The sequence below is a fragment of the Pipistrellus hanaki genome (assembly GCF_964339955.1).
Source record: "Pipistrellus hanaki genome assembly, chromosome: 5".
Lineage (NCBI taxonomy): Eukaryota > Metazoa > Chordata > Mammalia > Chiroptera > Vespertilionidae > Pipistrellus > Pipistrellus hanaki.
In genome coordinates this window covers 25,741,153-25,758,778 of record NC_140507.1, presented here as the reverse complement: position 1 = coordinate 25,758,778, position 17,626 = coordinate 25,741,153, and the positions used below count along the sequence as shown (strand labels likewise).

Sequence of the window (17,626 nt, the reverse complement as noted above, 5' to 3'; positions counted from 1 at the left end):
ATTCTCGGATCGATCGGGAGGAGCTGTGCGGGCGGAGCTTGGAGTGCAGCATCCACCTGGAGGTGGTGGTGGAGAGGCCGCTGCAGGTCTTCCATGTGGAGGTGGAGGTGAAGGACATTAATGACAACCCTCCTGTGTTCCGGGTAAAGGAACAAAGAGTGCTTATTTACGAATTTAGGCTGCCAGATTCTCTGTTTCCACTAGAGGGCGCTTCGGATGAGGATGTTGGTGTAAATTCCATCTTAACCTATAAACTCAGTTCCAGTGAATATTTCACGCTAGATGTGAAAACAAACAGTGATGACAATACACAAATTGGACTCGTGTTAAGGAAACCTTTGGACCGAGAGGAGACTCCTGAACATAAGTTATTGCTCATGGCCACTGACGGAGGCAAACCTGAGCTCACTGGCAGCGTCCAGGTGCTGGTCACTGTGATGGACGTGAATGACAATGCTCCCAGTTTCCAACAGTCTGAATATGAAGTAAGGATATTCGAAAACTCAGACAGCGGAACAGTAGTTATCAAACTGAATGCTTCTGATCCCGACGAAGGAATTAATCAGGAGATTTCTTACTCTTTTAATAGCCTTGTTCCACCCATGGTTACTGACCAGTTTAGCATCGATTCAAAGAGTGGAGAAATAAAAATTCGAAAGAATTTGGACTTTGAAAAAGTGAGTTCCTATAAAATTCTCATTGATGCCACGGACAGAGGCCACCCACCGATGGCGGGTCATTGTACAGTTTTGGTAAAAGTCTTGGATATTAATGATAACGCCCCTCAGATTTCCTTGACTTCAATGTCCTTTCCAGTCAGTGAAGACGCTCCACTCGGTAGTGTGATTGCCCTAATCAGCGTATATGACCAAGATGCTGGCGTCAATGGCCAGGTGACCTGCCTTCTCATGCCCCACGGGCCCTTCAAGCTGGTGTCCACCTTCAAGAACTACTATTCGCTGGTGCTGGACAGCGCCCTGGACCGCGAGAAGCTGTCACACTACGAGCTGGTGGTGACAGCGCGGGACGGGGGCTCGCCTTCGCTGTCGGCCACAGCCAGCGTGTCCGTGGAGGTGGCCGACGTGAACGACAACGCGCCCACGTTCGCGCAGCCCGAGTACACGGTGTTCGTGAAGGAGAACAACCCGCCCGGCTGCCACATCTTCACGGTGTCGGCGCGGGACGCGGACGCGCAGGAGAACGCGCTGGTGTCCTACTCGCTGGTGGAGCGGCGGGTGGGCGAGCGCGCGCTGTCGAGCTACGTGTCGGTGCACGCGGACAGCGGCCGGGTGTTCGCGCTGCAGCCCCTGGACCACGAGGAGCTGGAGCTGCTGCGCTTCCAGGTGAGCGCGCGCGATGCGGGCGTGCCCCCTCTGGGCAGCGCCGTGACGCTGCAGGTGTTCGTGCTGGACGAGAACGACCACGCGCCCGCGCTGCTGCCGCTGGGGGCGGGCGCCGGGGGCGGCGCGGGGGGCGGCGAGCTGGTGTGGCGGGCGGTGGGCGCGGGCCACGTGGTGGCGAAGGTGCGCGCGGTGGACGCGGACTCGGGCTACAACGCGTGGCTGTCGTACGAGCTGCTGCCGGCGGCGGGCGGTGCGCGCAGCCCGTTCCGCGTGGGGCTGTACACGGGCGAGATCAGCACGACGCGCGCCCTGGACGAGGCGGACGCGCCGCGCCAGCGCCTCCTGGTGCTGGTGAAGGACCATGGCGAGCCGGCGCTGGCGGTCACGGCCACCGTGCTGCTGTCGCTGGTGGACAGCGGCCAGGCGCCGAAGACTTCATTGCGGGCATCTTCTGGCACTGCGGTCGCGGAGACAGCGCTGGTGGACGTGAACGTGTACCTGATCATCGCCATCTGCGCGGTGTCCAGCCTGCTGGTGCTCACGCTGCTGCTGTACACGGCTCTGCGGTGCTCGGCGTCGCCCACGGAGGGCGCGTGCGGGCCGGGGAAGCCGGTGCTGGTGTGCTCCAGCGCGGTGGGCAGCTGGTCTTACTCCCAGCAGAGGCGGCAGAGGGTGTGCTCTGGGGAGGGGCCGCCCAAGACGGACCTCATGGCCTTCAGCCCCAGCCTACCTCAGGGTCCCAGCTCTGCAGACAACGTGAGTCTAAAGAATTTTTATTTTCAGTTTTTTAAAAACGCAGTCTTTTAGGTTTTCTGCTCAAATATTTTTATATAATTTACTATATATTTAGTTGATAGATTTATTTGTAATATTATTTTTAATGTTATTGCACTTTTGCACTCTTTATGTTGAATTATGTTATTTTAAATATGCAGTTTTGTTTTCAGAGTGCCCAATATTGTAGATTATAATTGGCGACTTATATTAGTTATTTTTTATTTTTGTGTGAAATTTTTACTAATTGGAATAATGAGTTTATTCTCTGTTTTATAGTGGAAATTCCTAACTGAATATTTACATGCCCACATTTCGCTATGAAGTCTTTATAATTGCTTTTTAAAAACAAATTTGACACATTCCATACATTTTTATTTATAAAAACTTATACATTTCAATACCACCTCTGCAATATTGCCTTTTTATGCTTAGTCTAGAACTTAAATTATCTTATTTTTTTCTTATTACTCTAATTTATTTCTCATTTTCAATCTTCTTTTTCTAGTAACTGACTTCTTTTTAACTTATTCAGCAGTAGTTTTTCTGCTTGCCCATGATGAACGTTGTAACTTAAAAATATAGTTTAAATGATATTTCAGTAGTATATTTATTTTGTTCTTTCTTCGTATATAACAAACATACCCACATTCAAAATGTCAAGTACTATATAATGACAAGTCTGTCACCTTCAACCCTAAACCAATCACTTTAACTCTTTGAATTTCCAAAACATTTTAAATTTCTTTAGTTTCCTCCAAGATTTTATATGTATATATACATTCTGACTTTTTTTTTTTTTAAAGCAAGTGCTTACATTTAAACTATTCTTTTTCTTTCTTTCTTTCTTTTTTTTTTTCAGTGTAAAAGTTTTATATTTAGAATTAGGCAGCTGGACTCAGTTTAAATGATTCCAATTTTGTTGGCAACATCCAAAGCATCATAGTCAGGTGCCAGTCGAACATATGCCTTCTTCTCGCCATCAGGCCTGATCAGGGTGTTGACCTTGGCCACATCAATGTCAAAGAGCTTCTTCACAGCCTGTTTGATCTGGTGCTCATTGGCCTTGACATCCACAGTGAACACAAGTGTATTATTGTCTTCCATCTTCTTCATGGCTGACTCGGTAGTCAGGGGAACTTGATGATGGCAGAGTGGTCAAGCTTGTTTCTCCTGGGTGCGCTCTTCCGAGGACATTTAGGCTGCCTCCGGAGCCTTAGTGTCTTTGGCCGCCGGAAGGTGGGTGACGTGTGGACCTTCTTTTCTTTGTGGCTGTGGATGCCTTTCAATGCTGCTTTCTTTGCCTCCAAAGCCTTTGCTTTGGCTTCGGCTTTGGGAGGGGCAGGGGCTTCCTTCTTTGCTTTCGGCGCCGTCTTCGGAAAAAGGGCTAAACTATTCTTAGTTTTTCTACAATATCTTGGTATTTATGCTTTATCATTTCATAAAAAGCTTTCTGGTTGTTTGGTTGTTTTCTCTTTTAAATATCTGCATCTTATTTTATTGTATGATTTTATAGTGATTTATTCATCCATGTTTATACATTACTGGAACAATACCTTACTTAAACAAACTCAACCACGAATATTGTCAACTTTTATAGTTGGTAAAATCTTAGTATACCTTAGGAAGTTATTTTAGGCTGTCTGTTTATTATTTTCAGTGTTCTTTTACCTAAAGATAGAGATGCCCATATTCATTGAGCAGTAAAATGCATCCACACAATCAACAAATTTGCTCCTCTTATTGAAAGAATAGTCAAATTTATAGAAAAATCTATAAATATTCTAACTCTTGATGATGATGGTAATTGTAATCCTATTTTTTATTGCTTTATTTTTATTTTCACATACATATACTCTAAAAACAATTTCCCAAGCATATTTGAAGAAAAATTTAAAATTCTACTTTGGGGTGGGGGAATGACTAAAAGTTGATATGAAATCCTCCTCCATACTCCAGTCTTTATCCACCGATTATCACTTTTTATTAAGGCAATTTGTTGTTTGGAAATTCAATCTGACATACCAAGGCTATGGAAAATTTCTTTTGTTGGTAAAAAGTTCTCACAGAGATACCGAAGAATGCAATTATCTTTACACAATCTATCTTACAATTTAGAATGAACTATATAGTATAGTAGTTTACAAGAAGATAATGTAAAAAGTTTCACAGAAAGTGCTCTTATTTCCCTTTTCCATATTACTTGCACTTATATAGAGATTTTAAATATGTTTATTCTGTGACTGAAAATATCATTGTAATTACGTGTTAATCTCATTCTCACACATCTGGATTAATAGGGACTAAATAAAAGCCATATGTCATGCTTTTGTTAAGTTTTAAAAATTAGAAATCTTTAGTTAGGGCCAAATTAACAAAATATTCTTACCTCCCAAGAAAATCTTCAAGGTAAAGAATGCTGCCTAATACATATTTTATGAAGTCTTTTTTGATAGTAAGAAAAGGGTTTTCTTGTTGCTCCAAAATAACTAGAATAAAAGGTCAGTAACAAGCGCCTCTACAGAGGTCCCAATTAAATATAATAAGACAGATCTCATTAAATAAAGGTGTTTTTAAAAATCACAGCCATAATCGAGAATTGCTAGTATATGAATTAGAAGGAGAACTTTATCACCCATTAATGAATCATTTAAGGTGAAAAAGTAAAGTGCAACTTTTGAGGTGTATTTATCAATATTTAATAATTTGGAAGAAATTACTTTTTTATGAAGAAAGAGATCCCCAGCTCAATAAAATTAATGTAAGGATCCAGGCGGTGTAAATGCCTCTACGACTGATAAAGGATGAAGATACACTATTAAGTAGAATAAGAGAAAAGAAAATATTCATTGGATTAAAAGAACTCCCATTTTAGGAGGTAAGTGAATTCAATAATTATTACCCGTTAGAGCCGCTTGATGTCGCTGTCTACAAAGAAGTTCCGTCTAGCCAAGATCCAGACTTCCTCTAGCAGTTCTGTATCCGTCTCTAAATGCTGAACAATGGCGGAGGCAGCGGAATCGTATTAAAGACTTCAGGAAAAGCACCAGCACGCCTTTGTCTCAAACAAGCTCTTTGACAGCAAGAAAACGAATACTTGACATGGTGTTTTCTTGGCGAGGAGGCCCGGAAGCCCGGTGTCTGCTGCTCTCGCTTCTGTTCCTGGCAACCTGGGAAGCCGGGAGCGACCAAGTTCACTACTCGGTCCCCGAGGAGGCCAAGCACGGCACCTTCGTGGGCCGCATCGCGCAGGACCTGGGGCTGGAGCTTGCGGAGCTGGTGCCGCGCCTGTTCCGGGTGGCGTCCAAGGGCCGCGGGGACCTCCTGGAGGTAAATCTGCAGAATGGCATTTTGTTTGTGAATTCTCGGGTCGACCGCGAGGAGCTGTGCGGGCGGAGCTTGGAGTGCAGCATCCACCTGGAGGTGGTGGTGGAGAGGCCGCTGCATGTCTTCCATGTGGAGGTGGAGGTGAAGGACATTAATGACAACCCTCCTGTGTTCCCGGTAAAGGAACAAAGGCTGTACGTTTCAGAATCCAGGCTGCCAGATTCGCGGTTTCCGCTAGAGGGGGCTTGGGATGCAGATATTGGCGCTAACTCCGTTTTAACCTATAGGCTTAGCTACAGTGATTACTTCATGCTAGCTGTGAATTCAAAAAATGAGGAGAATAAGCAACTTGAGCTCGTGTTAAGGAAATCTCTGGATCGAGAGGAGACTCCTGAACATAATTTATTGCTCATGGCCACTGACGGAGGCAAACCTGAGCTCACTGGCAGCGTCCAGGTGCTGGTCACTGTGATGGACGTGAATGACAATGCTCCTAGTTTCCAACAGTCTGAATACGAAGTAAGAATATTTGAAAACTCAGACAACGGAACAGTAGTTATCAGACTGAATGCTTCTGATCCAGACGAAGGAATTAACCGGGAGATTTCTTACTCTTTTAATAGTTTTGTTCCATCCATAGTTATTGACCACTTTAGCATCGATTCAAAGAGTGGAGAAATAAAAATTCGAAAGAATTTGGACTTTGAAAAAGTGAGTTTCTATAAAATCCGCATTGATGCCACGGACAGAGGTCAGCCACCGATGGCGGGTCATTGTACAGTTTTGGTAAAAGTCTTAGATATTAATGATAACGCCCCTCAGATTTCCTTGACTTCAATGTCCCTTCCAGTCCCAGAAGATGCTCCACTGGGTACCGTGATTGCCTTAATCAGTGTGTCCGACTTGGACTCCGGTGCCAACGGACAGGTGACCTGCACTCTGTCGCCACACGTTCCCTTCAAGCTGGTGTCCACCTTCAAGAATTACTATTCGCTGGTGCTGGACAGCGCCCTGGACCGCGAGAAGCTGTCACACTACGAGCTGGTGGTGACAGCGCGGGACGGGGGCTCGCCTTCGCTGTCGGCCACAGCCAGCGTGTCCGTGGAGGTGGCCGACGTGAACGACAACGCGCCCACGTTCGCGCAGCCCGAGTACACGGTGTTCGTGAAGGAGAACAACCCGCCCGGCTGCCACATCTTCACGGTGTCGGCGCGGGACGCGGACGCGCAGGAGAACGCGCTGGTGTCCTACTCGCTGGTGGAGCGGCGGGTGGGCGAGCGCGCGCTGTCGAGCTACGTGTCGGTGCACGCGGACAGCGGCCGGGTGTTCGCGCTGCAGCCCCTGGACCACGAGGAGCTGGAGCTGCTGCGCTTCCAGGTGAGCGCGCGCGACGCGGGCGTGCCCCCTCTGGGCAGCGCCGTGACGCTGCAGGTGTTCGTGCTGGACGAGAACGACCACGCGCCCGCGCTGCTGCCGCCGGGGGCGGGCGCCGGGGGCGGCGCGGGGGGCGGCGAGCTGGTGTGGCGGGCGGTGGGCGCGGGCCACGTGGTGGCGAAGGTGCGCGCGGTGGACGCGGACTCGGGCTACAACGCGTGGCTGTCGTACGAGCTGCTGCCGGCGGCGGGCGGTGCGCGCAGCCCGTTCCGCGTGGGGCTGTACACGGGCGAGATCAGCACGACGCGCGCCCTGGACGAGGCGGACGCGCCGCGCCAGCGCCTCCTGGTGCTGGTGAAGGACCATGGCGAGCCGGCGCTGGCGGTCACGGCCACCGTGCTGCTATCGCTGGTGGACAGCGGCCAGGCGCCGAAGACTTCATTGCGGGCATCTTCTGGCACTGCGGTCGCGGAGACAGCGCTGGTGGACGTGAACGTGTACCTGATCATCGCCATCTGCGCGGTGTCCAGCCTGCTGGTGCTCACGCTGCTGCTGTACACGGCTCTGCGGTGCTCGGCGTCGCCCACGGAGGGCGCGTGCGGGCCGGGGAAGCCGGTGCTGGTGTGCTCCAGCGCGGTGGGGAGCTTGTCATACTCACATCAGAGGCAGCAGAGGGTGTGCTCTGGGGAGGGGCCCCCGAAGACGGACCTCATGGCCTTCAGCCCCAGTCTTCCTCCAGGTCCTCCTGGATCTGTAGTTGCAATGGGAAATCCAGAAGCTTCTTTTGACTCCACTGGGAAGGTAGGTTGCTCTTATATTTTATGTATTAATATATTTATTAATGTAGTTAAAATAATCTTATTACTTATACAGTACATTTAAATAGTTTTTATCCATTTATTTTTAGGTATCTGGTCTAATTTAAATATTTATTACCAGAAAGCGAATACCTTAAATTTATAGCTAATTTTGTGTTTGTTTCCACTTCAAGTTAAGAATCATTATAAACTCTACGTTGAAAATTATTCATAGGTACTGAAATACTTTTTTTAAAAAATCCTCATCTGTGGATATGTTTTTAAAAAAATTGATTTTAGAGAGAGGAAAGGAGAAATATAGAGAAAAACATCCATGAGTGAAAGAAACATGGATCTGTTGCCTCCCCTTTCTACCCTGTGGGGATGAGGACCTAGGGGCCCATGCAGGATCCAGCCAGCATCAGTGGAACCAGCCATGTACTGAACCACACTCCAACTAACTGAGCCAGACTGGCCAGGAATTAATTACTTCTATTTAATAACTGTTATGGGCATCATATTAATATGAATTACTAAAATTGTGATATCATTGTACCTGGAAATATTTGATGAAAATCAATTTAGTTTTTACATGTTAAGTAAACTTCAACACCACTCTATCATTTATTCATTTCTAAGTTATGGATAATATTTTGTTTAATAGCTTTGTTTATAAGAAACCTCATAGCAGAAATATGTAAGTAATTGTTACTAATCAACTTTGTAGTTTTCTACCTTTCTGTGGGTGGAGAACCTCAAGAGACATGGTTGGTCAGCACTACTCCGTATTTACAATATATCGTCAATGAGTAACCTCAGGGTATGCTTGAAAGCAGTTGCTTTAACTTGAGGGGTCTAATTCTAACAACAAATGTTACAAATTTAATTCTTATTAAAACTGTGTAAAATTTGTTTCTATATGTTTGACAATGTAGACCACAAGAAAATGTTAATTGAGAGTGTTCTCTATACTGAGAATATTTATTGAAATTCACATTTTATCTGATATTGGAGAAAATACATCCCAATTGACATTTTTTTTCTTCAAAAAACTTTCTCCTATCTATCAAAAGCTTCTAGTAATGATATAATGTTTGGACATTAAAGATCTACCTACATTCTACAGTTTGAGTTCTCTTGAAATTCATAGTTTGGAACTTAATCACCTCTACTAGTTTATATGAGTATTTACCTTTTCTTCAATATTCCAAAAGACAGAAATCTGGATATTAGGTGGTACAGCTATAAAGTCACTATATGGCAAACTTATATTTTCTGAATTGTGGTTTGTGCCTTTCAAGTTGGTGGTTCTTCACACTATTTTTAGTTCAATAATTTGTTTTCTAATTCATATTTTAAAAACTTTCTTTGTACATATGTGGAGTTTTTGTGATGCGATTATATTTCTATTCTATATGTTTATTGTGTTAGGTATTTTAGAAAATGTTCCTTAATTAAAAACTCAGTGGAACAAGATCAGAGTGGCTTTGAGAATAGAGCCACAGTTGTATAATCATGAAAATGCAAGTAATTTAGTTTTTCCAAATAAGTAAATATTTTAAAAATTTCATTCTATAGAACACATGTTTGGTACATCCTACAAGACAACCTATCATTTTCTTTTATTTTCTTTTAAAACTTCAAGAGTCTCTGAACTTCTATGGTAAAACCTTTCTATTTCTGTCAGCACAACTCACCTTAAATCTAGACTTAAACCTTCAAATATCTCTGTTCTTGCACTTTCCTCCCCCAGGTCCCATATGTTACTTGAACTTAGGCTGAGGTATTTCAATATGTTATATTGATTAAGGAGCACTACAAATTCATCTCTTTAAGAGCCCCACCTTTAATCTTTTAGAGCTAGTATTATTAAGTACTTACTGTATCTTCTATAATTATACATTTTATTCTTTATTATTGATGGTTGTATTGATACAATTGGTAATTTAGCCTTTTATGTTAATCTTTATTTTCTCCCAGAATATGGACTGTCATCAATTGTAAAATTTCCAAAGACAGTGAATATTTTAGTAATGAACTTATATTTTTAGTCATCAGGAAATATGAGTACATTGGAATCTAGGAAGGTTAAGATTCAAAACAGTTGGGAAGTTCAAAACATAGAGGTGAGAGCATGGAAGACACTTTAGTACTGTGCCTAATAGCTGTCCCTCTGAGCTTCGGTAGGTAGCATTCTTCAATTCAAACCAGAATCATGGAACCAATAGTGAAGATCCTCTATGTCAGTTTCTAAATTGTAGTTTTTAGATAGGGCTAACTATGTTATGAGCCAATCTCAGACAGTTTTTCAAACAAACAAGTCACTATAAATAAGTATATTTGTCCATAGCATTAATAAAGCATATGCCAGGCAAATTGGTGTCTATGGTCAGCTTGTTATTAGATCTGATAATGCTAACTGCATTAGCAACATCTGGAGTCCTTCTGGTTCCCAGACTCCTCCTCAGAATTTCTGAAATAAGCAGTACTGGGCAAATTTGCATATTAACAAGCACCTCAGGGAATTCTTATCCAACTGAAATTTTAGATCCAATAGTCCTATGAGATGTTTGGCAAAGCAAAGTCCTATTATGTGTTCAAATTTAATTTACTTATCCTTACTTTTTATTCATTATTAGATATTTATTTTCAGACATTTATGATATTAATTGGTATAAAGTGCACATTAACAGGAATGGAGTTTGTTTATGTCATTACCTTGCATTGAGATGATTAATCAGTGATAAATTTATTTTTAGACTACAGATAGTAGCTCAAAATGAACATTGGTGTTGTGGATGGATAGATAACTCATTATACTTTAATTTATGCTTTATATAAGAAAAGTAACTATTAAAATCAGCATTCAAATGGACTTTGACAACAGAGTCATCCTAAATGAGTAGAGAAGTATAAAAACAGAATTTAGTAGCACACATAAGTCAGTGAACCCAGTAACCCTTATTTCCATCAATTTTTCTTATTCATAAATGTTGCCCTATTTTCAGCTCTAAATAACAACTAAAAGAGTTCAAAAGTATTGATCTGCTTAAAATATCTCTCTTATAAATAATAACATCATTAAAATAGAAAAACTAACCTTTGGACAAGACAAAAAATCCTATTACGTTTTCCTTTTTAGAAAAAGAAAAATTTTAAGTTGTTTTCAGTAGCATATATTTATGAATGGAGAATTTAAGTTACTGAATAATTGATTCCAAGAAAATATTTTTATGGCAGGTGGTGATGAAAATCGTTATTGACACTGATGCCCTGCTTGGTGTTGCTCTGTGTTTGGAGTGTCAGCATCTGAAGGGTGGCGGGTTGGATTCCAAGTGGAGGCATGTACCTGGGTTGTGGATTCACTCCAGGTCCCCAGTCATGGTGCTTGGTGAAGGCAATGAGTCAGTGTGTCTCTCTCACATGATGTTTCTCTCTCTCTTTCTCTCTTTCTCTCTCTCTCTCTCTCTCTCTCTCTCTCTCTCTCTCTCTTGCTCTCGCTCTCGCGCGCTCTCTCTCTCTCTCTCTCTCACTCTCTTACTCTCTCTTTCCTCCTTCCTCCATCCCTTCCACTCTGGGGAGCAAAGGAGAAAATATCCTCTGTTGAGGATGAACAAACAAATAAAAAAGAAAGAAAGAAAATAAAAATAAAACGTAATTAACTGACAGAACTATTAAATAATTCCAAAAATATATATTTGGGGTATTAGAAAAGCTTAAACATAACAATGATGAAAGTAGTTGTCTATGAAAGTGAAATTCATACATTTTTGAATTATTTTATTTATAATCATAATTAAGATTCTTTTTGCCCATGTAAGATGTACATAAAAAAGTAAAACTTCCCTCCGTACAACTGATTTCTCAATAAAAGCCTCTTATGTTTTCCTAAAAACAGGATCCTCTACTCAGCCTGAGCGGTAGCATTAGTGAAGGCACTGTAGAGTGACAGTATTATATTGGTAATAATTTTCTCCAAGAAAGCAGTTGGGTCTTCAGCATTATGAAAATAACTAATAGCCATTTATGAAGCATTCACTTTCCTTAAGATACTATCCTAGGCACTTAATTTACACCACCACCATATTATTATACAACTGTTATAAAAGTAGTTGTGTAAATTATTTCCCCCAACTAGTAAGTTGGGAAATAGAAATCAGAATGAAGAAATTTCTGATGTTGAAGTTAGTATTCTCTTTTAGGATATCCAAATACCTCACAGAGAATTTATACTTAAAATTAGTGTCTGAATAAGGTTTACTTAATTTCAAAATAATGACAAAGAGATGAATTGTCAGAAATTGAAGTTTCCTAAATTTGTTATCCAACAAAATATGAGTATACTCATTATTATACAGATATTAAGGGTATATTCAAATTTAACATATGAAATTATAATCATGGCTAGGGAAAGAATGACTTCTCAGAGATTCTACGTTTACTAGGGATTTGTAAGAGGGATGGACAATGATTGTTATTATTCACAAAAGAGACATAATGTGAAGCTTTGATAGTCTATAGAGATACAAATATGTAAAAATAGAGTGGACAGTCCAGAGGACATAAACCTCAGTGAGAAGGACAACTAGGGGCTTCATGTACATGGCACTTTCTGTTCTGGACAATAGAAAGGAGGGCTTCTCCATCTGGCCCAAGCTGTGCTTCCGCAGGGCTTCTACACCCTATCACCCCCTGAAGTTCTTACTGTTTGAGGGGTTCAGGCCGAGGCCCAGCCCACAGAGCCTATGGACCCCCCACTACCTCCTCTCCTGCCACAGACACATCCACCACCTTGTAGCACTGTCCTCCTCCCCATCCGACCTGAAGGATAGGTAGGGATGCGGACAGCTGAGCAGGTTGTGGGACCCTGGGGTTTATCTTGGAATACAGGAGTGAGTGTGTCTGTGTTGGGAGAGGCTGTGCCCCTGAATTGTGAGCATGCAGGGCTGGATGAAGGCTGTGCCTGCTGGTGGAGGGGCCTCCTGCAGCTGAACTATGCCCTTCCAGAATTGAAGTATCAAATCATGGCAGGAAAAGAAAAAGATTTGAACGAAAAAGAAGGTAACTTTGGAATGGAATTGTACTTACACGTTAAGCCACCGGATGTCGCTGTCTTCCACAAAATGGGCTTTTAGAACAAAGGCATAATCCTGTGATTCTCAAGGACCAGGAAGGAGCGTCATTCTGAGATCTCAGCCATTTCGATATAATTGAATGTAAGAAACCCAATAGGAAAATCCAGAGGAGGTTAGTCTTCTAGACCGCTGATTCACAGATTTGTAAAACTGGGAAGGTATGTATAATGTTGGTTTACAGACCCAGCGACCTGAGAACCGGTCATCTGCTGCTTTCACTTCTGCTCCTCGCATCCTGGGAGATCGCGATTTGCCAGGTCCACTACTGGGTCCCCGAGGAGGCCAAGCACGGCACTTTTGTGGGTCGCATCGCGCAGGATTTGGGGCTGGAGCTGGCGGAGCTGGTGCCGCGCATGTTCCGGGTGGCGTCCAAGGGCCGCGGGGACCTCCTGGAGGTAAATCTGCAGAATGGCATTTTGTTTGTGAATTCTCGGATCGATCGGGAGGAGCTGTGCGGGCGGAGCTTGGAGTGCAGCATCCACCTGGAGGTGGTGGTGGAGAGGCCGCTGCAGGTCTTCCACGTGGAGGTGGAGGTTAAAGATATTAACGACCACTCCCCGGTGTTCTCCGTCTCAGAACAAAAGCTGGCAATACCGGAATCTCGGCTGCTTGACTCTCGATTTCCACTAGAAGGCGCTTCTGATGCGGATGTTGGAGAAAATGCAAAGCTTACATACAGACTCAGTCCTAATGAGTTTTTCGTTCTTGATATTATAAACAAAAAAGACAAAGGCAAATTCCCGGTACTTGTGCTACGAAAACTGCTGGATCGTGAAGAAAATCCTCAGCTTTTGTTGTTATTAACGGCAACTGATGGAGGCAAACCTGAACTTACTGGATCTGTGTCTCTGCTGATCCTGGTGTTGGATGCCAATGATAATGCCCCAATATTTGACCGATCCATATATGAAGTTAAGATGTATGAAAATGCACCCAACCAAACGTTAGTAATATGGCTAAATGCTTCTGATGCAGATGAAGAGATAAACAAGGAATTGATATATTCATTTAGCTCCTTGGTTACACCCAGCATAAGAAGAAAATTTCTAATGAATGAAAGGACGGGAGAAATCAGAGTAAATGATGCTATTGACTTTGAAGATAGTAACACTTATGAAATTCATGTGGATGTTACAGATAAAGGAAGCCCACCCATGGCTGGTCACTGCACTGTCCTAGTGGAAATCCTGGATGAAAATGACAATCCACCTGAGGTGGTTGTCACTTCACTGTCTCTCCCTGTGCTAGAGGATGCTCAGTTGGGCACTGCCATCGCCTTGATCAGTGTATCTGACCGTGATTCTGGCGCCAACGGGCAGGTGACCTGCTCTCTAACACCCCATGTGCCCTTCAAGCTGGTGTCCACTTTCAAGAATTACTACTCGCTGGTGCTGGACAGCGCCCTGGACCGCGAGAAGCTGTCACACTACGAGCTGGTGGTGACCGCGCGGGACGGGGGCTCGCCTTCGCTGTCGGCCACAGCCAGCGTGTCCGTGGAGGTGGCCGACGTGAACGACAACGCGCCCACGTTCGCGCAGCCCGAGTACACGGTGTTCGTGAAGGAGAACAACCCGCCCGGCTGCCACATCTTCACGGTGTCGGCGCGGGACGCGGACGCGCAGGAGAACGCGCTGGTGTCCTACTCGCTGGTGGAGCGGCGGGTGGGCGAGCGCGCGCTGTCGAGCTACGTGTCGGTGCACGCGGACAGCGGCCGGGTGTTCGCGCTGCAGCCCCTGGACCACGAGGAGCTGGAGCTGCTGCGCTTCCAGGTGAGCGCGCGCGACGCGGGCGTGCCCCCTCTGGGCAGCGCCGTGACGCTGCAGGTGTTCGTGCTGGACGAGAACGACCACGCGCCCGCGCTGCTGCCGCCGGGGCCGGGCGCCGGGGGCGGCGCGGGGGGCGGCGAGCTGGTGTGGCGGGCGGTGGGCGCGGGCCACGTGGTGGCGAAGGTGCGCGCGGTGGACGCGGACTCGGGCTACAACGCGTGGCTGTCGTACGAGCTGCTGCCGGCGGCGGGCGGTGCGCGCAGCCCGTTCCGCGTGGGGCTGTACACGGGCGAGATCAGCACGACGCGCGCCCTGGACGAGGCGGACGCGCCGCGCCAGCGCCTCCTGGTGCTGGTGAAGGACCATGGCGAGCCGGCTCTGGCGGCCACGGCCACCGTGCTGCTGTCGCTGGTGGACAGCGGCCAGGCGCCAAAGACTTCATTGCGGGCATCTTCTGGCACCGCGAGCGCGGAGGCGGCGCTGGTGGACGTGAACGTGTACCTGATCATCGCCATCTGCGCGGTGTCCAGCCTGCTGGTGCTCACGCTGCTGCTGTACACGGCTCTGCGGTGCTCGGCGTCGCCCACGGAGGGCGCGTGCGGGCCGGGGAAGCCGGTGCTGGTGTGCTCCAGCGCGGTGGGCAGCTGGTCGTACTCACATCAGAGGCAACAGAGGGTGTGCTCTGGGGAGGGGCCGCCCAAGACGGACCTCATGGCCTTCAGCCCCAGTCTTCCTCCGTGTCCAGTACGAGAGGTGGAAACGGAAGAACAGTCTATTGGAGGAGACCACTCTATGAAGGTGGGTATTACTTTTTAATTTTCTTTTTTTTGTGTGAATAATATTTTATTTCACAACCTCGTCAAATACATGTCTTGGAATATCTTCATCTTCTGTCTGCATAGCATCCTTCTATAATGCCTTAAATATATCTAGAAATATCTATTGTAGCATAGTTTATTTTAAAAGTTGATTTTATATTTTGTCTATTGTACCCTGTGCATCAACTTTTGCTGGTTACTTCAACTTAAAAAATATTTCATTTATCCTGAACTTATTTATATTTTTACTACAAATATTTAATGTTTTTGTGGGCTTTAAAATAAGCCTTTAACTTTTTAATGTTATAAATGTTTGTAGGATTAGCACTTTAATTCACAAGTTTACTTATTTTTCAAATCTAAATTAAAATGACCATGTTACAGTAACAAAATGATTGATCTCATCAATTTTCTTCCTGGTAAAAGTGTGCTTTCTATTCCCTAAATAAAGAATATGTGTAGTAGTGTAACATAACGTATACTGCATAATATATCTTTAATATTTAAAGTTTATACTTTATTCTTAATAGTACTATATGAAAACAGGAAGTTCATTCATAAAATAACCTAATCTATGAAATTAAATTGTGTTTTAAGCTTTTAACTTTGTTTAAAATTTTTTTTATTCTGGAGTGGTGGTACCCATGCTAGTTGTATAAAATTACGTGTTTACCATTTAGTACTTATTTTAGCAGCAGAAAATAATTACTATTTATTTATATAATTTCACCCAGTATCCTATTGTTTAGCAGAATGAGGCATTGCTTATCATATCAAGCATTAGCTCTTCCACTTTGAGGAAGGAGTTATGATTATGTTAACTAATGAAGAGCATTTGAAAATCACTTTTATTTTAGAAGATTGAAAATGACTTCATCCAAAATAATATTAGAAATTTCAAAATAAAATGGAATTATCTTTGTAGAATGTTTTTTTACTGCTCTGATATCACATAGTACAAATTAGTTTGATAAATCTCTAGTCATCTTAAACAGGGTTGTGTTGGGATGATATAGACTCAGAAATGCAAAACAATTAAATTGTATTGCCTGGCTGGTGTGGCCCAGTGGTTGAACATTGACCTATGAACTAGGAGGTTCAATTCTGGTCAGGGCATATATCCTGATGGCAGGCTCAATCCCTAGTAGGGAGTGTGCAGGAGGCAGGGATCAATGATTCTCTCTCATCATTGATGTTTCTATCTCTTTCTCTCCCTCTCTCTGAAATTAATAAAAAATAAAATAAATAAATTGTATGGTGGCCAACACTACCTTATTAATTATGCCTTTCTGAAACTGGTTGTTACCCAGTATCTATAATTTTATTTTAAAATTTTTATTAATTTCAGTATTACCAAATAGTAATACATCTTGACACTGTTTTTTTTTTTGCAATGATTTTTTCCTTTCTGTATGCAGATTTAATTTTAACTCTATGTGCATCATAAATAGCTTCTAATAAAACTTGACATCTCTGTTGAAGTTTAGGAACACTAAAAGAGAATTGTGGCAGAAATTTAAGAATGACATTGTCTTCAATGTTAATATTTTCCAACTTTTAGAGATTATAGATGGTAAGTTATGCAGAGTATTTCAACTTGTGTATAGAATTCCTTCTTCTTATATCTGCCTTCTCTTTCAGACCTTTATATCAGTGTTCCCCTCTGCAGAAAAGCCTTGTCTAAAGATAACTCTTGATGTGAGGTATTAATGAAATATAAAATTACGTGTTTACCATTTAGTGCTATTTGTTTTATCTAGCATTCTTTTAGACATATTTTCTTTAAAAATACAAGTACTCACAAAAATATTAACATAACAAGTTAGGATTTCATCTAGCAGCATAATAATCTGGCTGGTGTTGCTCAGTGGTTGAGCATTGACCCATCAATCAGGAGGTCGCGGTTTGATTCCTGGTCAAGGAATTAAATCAATCCCCAGTGGGGAGCATGCAGGAGGCAGGGTTGATGATTTTCATCATTGATGTTTCTATCTTTCTCCCTCTCTCCCTTCCTCACTTTCACGTACTAAAATTTTCTTGCTCTTCTTTAGGGCAAATATGTTGGTCTTGAACTTATGACTTCCATAATTAAAAAAGAATTAGAAGTAGTTTGAATGATAAATCTTTGGCATAGATTAATTGAATCAGCATTTTAATAAGTGTTTCAAATGAAGACTACACTTTTACATAAAACCTTAAATTCCCTTGGGTGTCCACATACAATGTTTTTGGTTAGTAGAAAAACTTGGGATTTTCCCAATGGCTGCCATCTTAGTGACAGATTTCAAATAT

General features: G+C 43.5%; 2 protein-coding genes and 1 pseudogene across 3 annotated transcripts in view; 2 read left to right on the top strand and 1 right to left on the bottom strand.

Annotated features, from left to right (window-relative positions):
* The window catches only part of LOC311622553 (protocadherin alpha-2-like), a gene marked incomplete at its 3' end in the record, with an annotated part of 140,560 nt that overhangs the window by 29,330 nt on the left and 93,604 nt on the right, over window positions 1–17,626 (top strand). The window lies entirely within an intron of this gene.
* Window positions 2,982–3,808, bottom strand: LOC311622554 (large ribosomal subunit protein uL23-like; annotated as a pseudogene). The gene is made up of 2 exons: window positions 3,789–3,808; window positions 2,982–3,524 (listed from the first exon to the last, which is right to left on the bottom strand). The product of its transcript is annotated as a large ribosomal subunit protein uL23-like (transcript).
* LOC311623145 (protocadherin alpha-8-like) overlaps window positions 5,146–17,626 on the top strand; it is a 48,379-nt gene continuing 35,898 nt past the window's right edge. Inside the window, exon 1 of the mRNA XM_084884970.1 lies at window positions 5,146–7,619. Within this exon, the coding sequence (XP_084741096.1) occupies window positions 5,220–7,619 (2,400 nt within the window). The 5' untranslated portion in view covers window positions 5,146–5,219. The remainder of the gene's footprint in view (window positions 7,620–17,626) is intronic.